Here is a 7,500-nt window from a genome sequence, read left to right on the forward strand (position 1 = left end):
CCTCGTCTCTCTACCTTTTGGACAGGGCCCGTTGCATTTCTTGCAGTGCTGAACTCCATTCTCCTTGACCTCGCGCGTTCCTGCGCTGCATGACCGCACACACGCTCCTTCGTCCGTGACCACATAGTGATCTACACACAAAAACACGCACACACACACACACACACACACAGGATGGAACACACAATAAACCAAAGCTTCACCCACACAAACAAATTAAACTGTAACTGAATTATGATTTACTATAAAAAATAGATATATTTGTGTACTGATCCGACCACATCACATGTCATTTCTGACAAACCAATTTCAGCACCTTTCAAACATTCTGTTTTGTATCAGGTTGCTTTAAGGGCCCCCTCCAGAGTAGCCCAGTCTGCTGTGATCGGTCAGCACGCCCACTCCGGTGCGATTTATCGAACGCTTTGCGCGTTTTTCTGAAAATTCACACCCCTGAGAAGTTATAAACATTGTTTATAACGGGGCTTCTTCCCTTCAGCACCGCCCACTGCACAGTCTGAAGTCACACTGTTACCGAAGTAAAGTTTGAGCGCAATCAAGCTGTTTTTATGCACTTATTGAGGGGCGTTCTCGGTCGACGCGAATACTCCCCCCGGCTCAGACTTAGATTTTTCTAGCTTAGCAGACGCAAAACATATATACATACGTCATATAACAGTCTAAAGCAAAGGGAGCAGTCAAAAAATCATGAAATCAACCCTATAGAATCTCAATCCCAGATCGGAGGACCGACTCGTCTGCTTTGGGTAGCCAGGTCAAAGCCATTTCCTTCATCACACAGCGCAGACTCAGCAGAATTCAGAACTCTCACACCAGCGCTAGCCTTGATGGTCCTTATCATCAAGATGGCTGACTGTGTAGTTGCTATGGTAACAAGATGGCGGGGGGCTGATTGGAGGGTCTTACAGGGGCAGGACTTGACGCAGGCGGAGCCAAAAGAGTACTTGGCGTTGGGGTTGGGGACCAGCTGGTGCAGGGTGGGGTCGTAGATCATGAGCCGGGGACAGTTCGCCTTACACACTCCATCGTCACTAAAGGTCTTACAAACCTGGGGAGGGAGGGGGGGAAGGGAGGGGGTGAAAGGGGAGGGAGGGGAGAGAGGGGGAGAGAGGGGGAGGGGGAGAGAGGGGGAGGGAGGGGGTGAAAGGGGAGGTAGGGGGAGAGAGGGGGAGAGAGGGGGGAGGGGGGAGGGAGGGGGTGAAAGGGGAGGGAGGGGAGAGAGGGGGACAGAGGGGGAGAGAGGGGGAGGGAGGGGGTGAGAGGGGGAGAGAGGGGGGAGGGGGAGAGAGGGGGAGGGAGGGGGTGAAAGGGGAGGGAGGGGAGAGAGGGGGACAGAGGGGGAGAGAGGGGGAGGGAGGGGGTGAGAGGGGGAGGGAGGGGGAGAGAGGGGGGAGAGTGGGAGGGAGGGGAGAGAGGGGGACAGAGGGGGAGAGAGGGGGAGGGAGGGGGTGAGAGGGGGAGGGAGGGGGTGAGAGGGGGAGGGAGGGGACAGAGGGGGGAGAGAGGAGGAGGGAGGGGGTGAGAGGGGGAGGGAGGGGTGAGAGGGGGACAGGAGGGGAGAGAGGGGGAGGGAGGGGGGAGAGGGGTGAGAGGGGGACAGAGGGGGAGAGAGGGGGAGAGAGGGGGGAGAGGGGGTGAGAGGGGTGAGAGGGGGAGAGAGGGGGGAGAGGGGGTGAGAGGGGGAGAGATGGGGGAGAGGGGGTGAGAGGGGGAGAGAGGGGGGAGAGGGGGGAGAGGGGGAGAGAGGGGGGAGAGGGGGACAGAGGGGGAGAGAGGGGTGAGAGGGGGTGAGAGGGGGAGAGAGGGGGAGAGAGGGGGGAGAGGGGGACAGAGGGGGGAGAGGGGGGGAGAGGGGGTGAGAGAGGGGAGAGGGGGAGAGAGGGGGGAGAGGGGGTAAGAGGGGGAGAGAGGGGGGAGAGGGGGACAGAGGAGGAGGGAGGGGGTGAGAGGGGGAGAGAGGGGGAGAGAGGGGGGAGAGGGGGGAGAGGGGGTGAGAGGGGGACAGAGGGGGGGAGAGAGGGGGGAGAGGGGGGGAGAGGGGGGAGAGGGGGACAGAGGGGGACAGAGGAGGAGGGAGGGGTGAGAGGGGGAGAGAGGGGGAGAGAGGGGGGAGAGGGGGGTGAGAGGGGGGGAGAGGGGGGAGAGGGGGACAGAGGGGGACAGAGGAGGAGGGAGGGGTGAGAGGGGGAGAGGGGGGAGAGAGGGGTGAGAGTGCTGTTAGATTATTAACTGAGGAACACAGAGGTCATTCTGGAACTTTGATATTTTTAGTTGTCATGCCAAGTTATCACAGTTTAAAATGTAATGGATTGCTAGAGGCTGAACACAAATCCTAATTTGAACCAAAAAGTACAGTTCCATTACAATCATGCTGAATTCTTATCTATTCATAGACAGGGATTATAGGGGGTGTACTTTATGATTACACACACACACACACACACACACACACACTGACCAGACACTGAGTTGCGCTGGGACCTGTACAGCCAGCCGCACACTGCTCGTTGCAGCAGTCCTTGGGTTTAGGACCACGGCATCTTCCAGAACACTGGCCTGCACAAACCAGTTTAGTGACTGGAGAGAGAGAGAGAGAGAGAGAGAGAGAGAGAGAGAGAGAGAGAGAGAGAGAGAGAGAGAGAGAGAGAGAGAGAGAGAGAGGGAGAAAGAGAGAGAGAGAGAGAGAGAGAGGGAGAGAGAGACCTTGTAAGGGACATTAACAATTCACAGTAATATTAACATTCACATATTTTTTTAGCAACGATGACACATTACTAAAAATAAGTTAGTTAAGTTAATACACCGATTTTATTTTATTGTTTGACAATGTGACCACATCGAGAATTTAACGTGGCATCACAGCCATAATGACAAAACAAGTGGTCTGCAGCTAACAATGTCCATTCAATTGATTGGTTAAAGGTCCATTAAACCAGTTACTGTCAGTCAGTGTAGCTTTAAAGAATGCATGTGCTATCGTGTCAACATGAGAAGGTTGTTTACATGTCTGACAGTGATGAGGTCCAGCAGTCCAACAGGAGCCATTGCAACTTGGATCGCAATTTTCACCTACACACACACACAAACACACACACAAACAGAAACAAAGTCATCATAAATGAATATTGATTATACAAGATCGGTTGGTTATTCAGTGGGCTCAAAGCAACAGAGAAACAGGAAGTAAAAACAAAAATGACAAAGCATCTCATGGATAAACCCACAATTGCGTGGAAAGGTTTGATTCATGAACTGCATTCTGGGATGAGTTGATTGGTCCACAATATCCGACCACTGAATGGTTTCAACGTTACACAGCAGAGGATTGTTGGCAAACTTCACACCCCCCTTCATAATCTCTGAAAGAAAAACAAGAAGATAGAAAGAAACAAATATTAATACAGGGAAAGAATACACTATTTAGAAAAATAATGAATGTGGGAGAACATGTGCATTCATGTGTAAGTACAAGTGAGTGCTGTAAGCCTAGGCATGCTAATAGATAGGAGTATGTGTGTACATATGCATGCATGTTTGTGCATTTACATGTGTTTGTGTTTACGTGTGTGTGTGAGTGTGATTGTGAGTGTGTGTGTGTGTGTGTGTGTGTGTGTGTGGTGTGTGTGTGTGTGTGTGTGTGTGTGTGTGTGTGTGTGTGTGTTGGTGTGTACCAGTCAGTCCAGTGAGCTCCAGTTGCCTCAGTCCACTGGTGTAGTTCAGGGTTTCTGAAGTGTTGTTCTTGTCATAGTTTGCCATCACAACCAGGGCGTACTGCTTTTCATAGAGGGTGTGACCCCTGATTAACCGCAAATTGGCCAATGGGATGGTGTCTACCTTGTTGATGGCAATCAGGACATGCCCGCCCACTTCCCGAACAGACTGGAATGGAAAGCAGACATCTCATACAATGTTCTGCGAAGAAGAAGAACCGAAGAGAAGTGGAGAGGAGGGGAGTGGAAAGGAGAGGAAAGGAGAGGAGAGAGGAGAGAACAAGAGAGTAGAAGAGAGGGGAGGAGATGAGAAGAAAGGAGAGAACGGGAGAGGAGTGTAGAAGCGATTGAGATGATACTTAAGAGGAACAGAGAAGAGTAGAAAGGAGGAAAGCTCACCAGCTTCCGCAAGAGACTCGAGACTCAGTTCAGAGTTCACCTGAGCCTGCCACCACCCCTTCTCCCTTACTCTCCTAAAACACCCCTCTTATGCACTTAATGTATGATGGACCCCCTACACTTAACAATTGCACCTAGCATTTTGTAGCATCTTATCCTAGCTATTGCTGTTGGATACGGGGAATGGGATAACTTAGTGATTGTTAGTGCTTGGCACATGGTGCACTAACATCCTTACTGTACCGACAGCCATATATTCTTGTTTCTCTTTCTTCTGACAAATGTACTTATTGTAAGTCCCTATTGATAAATGCGTCTGCTCAGTGCCCCAAATGTAAATGTAAAGGACTGCCGGGGAGGACAGAATGACATAAAACAAAGACAGAGCCAAGACACGAGAGAGAAATCCAGAAGAGGAGAGAAGAGAAGAGAGACAAGAAAAGACCCATACAGGGGCCCTGCGGTTTGGAGGGGTACTGACGGAAAGGAAGGAGAGGTCGCGGTGCTGCTGGATGTAGGTGATCTCCAGGTTCTCCAGCACCACCGTACAGTCGGCGTACACCCTGACCAGGTTTTCATAGTGATCGTCGTACGTCCCCAGCAGTGCCAATTGATTGCTGGTTCCCTTGCAAACTGTGAAAAAAAAGAGAAATAGATGGACAGATGGACAGGAAGTCAAATGATTTCACTTCTTAGCAATTGACCATAGGTTTAAAGGAAGGGTAATCCTTATCTTGCCGTTACGAATGAAATAAGCGTGGCTACTTTACTCAGGATTGTGTTTCTGACACGTGTAAAGCCAGTGTTGGGTGACAATTTCATCTCAAAAGCACGTGTGGTATATTATGTCTGTTTTATATCAGTTTAATTAATAAGGTGACAAGTGGATTTCAATCAGCTGCGAGGACCTCACTGCTCTTCATGATATGTCTGATATGTTTAAGATGTAAATTGTTTATGTTGTAATTAATACTATGTTGTGGAAATTGCATTGAATGAAAGATACAATTTCGCACGTTGAGCACACAGTTGTGTGACTCGTTTATTTAGTTTTAGAAAACAGGAATCCAAAACGTGCTGCAAGTGAACAAATCCCGCATCAGGCTCCACGTCATGACATGCTCGTAATCCTTAAAGGGACAGCGATCCCTGAAACACCGAGACACTAAACGACATGCCTAACACAGTGTAAAGAACAACACATAACAAAATACTGTAGGTGAATTATGTTACACTCACTACAATGTTATATTTTAAATAATAATATGTTTATGCCGAGAATCCTTGGAGAAGGAGGATTGGTGCATGTTCAGTTAACCATTGTATCTAGTAGATACAATGTTGCGCCGCGCAGCAGCCGGCACAAATGGGTTAATGGGGAATGGCTGTCGGGGACAAAGGGGTGGGGCCTCATTTCTAGGCTCTTGCATAGGATGCTGTGATTGGTCAGTGCATGTAGGAGCCTGATTCTAGAACAGGAGTTCTTTGCAAACCAACTCAGCTTTTGCTTGTCAAGTGATAATAAAGTCTTTATTTTTCAAACTTCAGCTATCTCAACCTCTCTTCTTCTTGTTTTTGTACTATCCTACTGATTCTAGCTTTCAATTGATATCTGTTTTTAATTCTACTACTGTCTCATATTTGCTGATTTGACATCCAAATTCCCCATCTAGGATAAATAAAATCATCTTATCGTGTCTTAAAATGCAGCAGCGCAAGACATTGAAAATACCACAGCACAAAGTGCTTGAAAGGCCACCAGCCATCCTAGCAGGTACTAGTAAGACCTGAAGACGTCTGAGATCACTGGCGGGGGGAGAACAGCGGAACACACACGTCGTCTCAACCAGTCTTTCAACAACCAGACCATAGGTCAACACACTGTCAGTTTACACACCCATGCTGCCGTTTGCTTAGAAGAGGATTAGGATAAATACGGACATACCACATAACTATGGAAGGCCATTAGCCCAAATAACGTCTTAGGAATGTTGCGTTCAAATCATAGAATTATGCTTGTTAAGGCGTAATATTTGCACGTGTGTACACAACAGAAATGTACACATTGCATTTTCTGGTTGTGACCAACGAGGGACCTTGAATCAAGACAGTCATACATATTTATGATGAGGTTCTGTCAATGATGTTGAACAACAACGCAACTGATGTGGGCGTCTACACACATGCTATGCACTTGTTTCAAGCACCTAGGTATACCATAAAAGAAATTATGAGAATGAAATGTAAACCAGAGTTGTGGTTTAGAAGAAGCCAATTCCCACTTTCAGTGGAGGAGGCTGATGTTCAGAGAAACTTGTTGATTGCGCTTTAGAACTTTCTGCCTTCTGTAACCGCATATTTAGCGAATGTTTTAGACTTGCAACATCTGACGATGAGGAAATTTTCCAAGTAGCTTCGGCAAGGAAAGATACATCGCTAACTTTATGCGTTTTTATGTGTCTAGCAACCAAATTCCAAAGTGTGAACACGCAAAATTTGATTGTGTTAACGCGGCATTTCTAAGACACTATTTTCCCAAATGGCCTTCCATTTAAAACTGTTGAATACTTGATTGTGATTGGTCAATAATGTGAAACCTCTGACTTCTAACAGTTCACAATGTCGAATAAAATTAACAACAAGATGTTTGCTGGACATCAAAGAAATATATATGCCGGCAGAAAGATATTTAGAATATTTTTCAGTTGATTACATTGATAAAAATATATATCTTGTAGTTGAATGTAAATAATGTCCAATCCGTATTGGTTACTGTGGTAACGAAGTACTTTGGCTGCTTTTTTGTGGTTTGTTCAATGCTTCTTAACATAAAATAAAATTAACTTCAAGTCTGTTGATGTGACAGACACAGACACACCCACACACGCACCAACACCCACATACACTCACACACACAAACATGCACACACACCCACGCATGTATATATGTTCTTGTTTTTATGTTTTATTGTTGTCCGATGTTTATATACTGCTTGTTTTGTGGTCATTGTTGGCGTTGATAGGTATTGTTTTTGCTATAAATATTGAATGCTGCAAAACAAAAACATACTCTAAACTCCTCTGTGGATATCAGACGGGTTAGTTCATAGTCAGCCATGCTAACTCCTCCATGCTTGTGTGGCGTAATCTGCACTGTTTCTACTCTAGACTGATGGATTACCCACGGTGATGTCACCGGGGTGCCATAGTAACAACACAGCTGTAGCCTCCAGTTGCTGCCCGACTCGGTGGCGTTCGTCTAGGACAGACACTTGGTGGGGATTCTCAACTTTTATTTTAAGAACATATGTTCTTTCTTCTCTCATGACTATTGCACTTTACCACTAATAGCAATACCAATAGCACACAT

At 47.2% G+C, this 7,500-nt stretch overlaps 1 protein-coding gene across 2 annotated transcripts in view; it reads right to left on the reverse strand.

Annotated features, from left to right (window-relative positions):
* LOC307088919 (melanoma receptor tyrosine-protein kinase-like) overlaps window positions 1–7,500 on the reverse strand; it is a 37,729-nt gene that overhangs the window by 15,710 nt on the left and 14,519 nt on the right. For both annotated transcript variants that reach the window (XM_079754982.1, XM_079754981.1), the window contains exons 2-8: window positions 4,612–4,763; window positions 3,693–3,900; window positions 3,246–3,380; window positions 3,025–3,090; window positions 2,480–2,598; window positions 928–1,069; window positions 15–131 (exon numbers count right to left, since the gene is read on the reverse strand). In XM_079754982.1, the coding sequence (XP_079611108.1) occupies window positions 15–131; window positions 928–1,069; window positions 2,480–2,598; window positions 3,025–3,090; window positions 3,246–3,380; window positions 3,693–3,900; window positions 4,612–4,763 (939 nt within the window). The remainder of the gene's footprint in view (window positions 1–14; window positions 132–927; window positions 1,070–2,479; window positions 2,599–3,024; window positions 3,091–3,245; window positions 3,381–3,692; window positions 3,901–4,611; window positions 4,764–7,500) is intronic.

The sequence above is a fragment of the Pollachius pollachius genome (genome assembly GCF_949987615.1).
Source record: "Pollachius pollachius genome assembly, chromosome: 17".
NCBI lineage: Eukaryota > Metazoa > Chordata > Actinopteri > Gadiformes > Gadidae > Pollachius > Pollachius pollachius.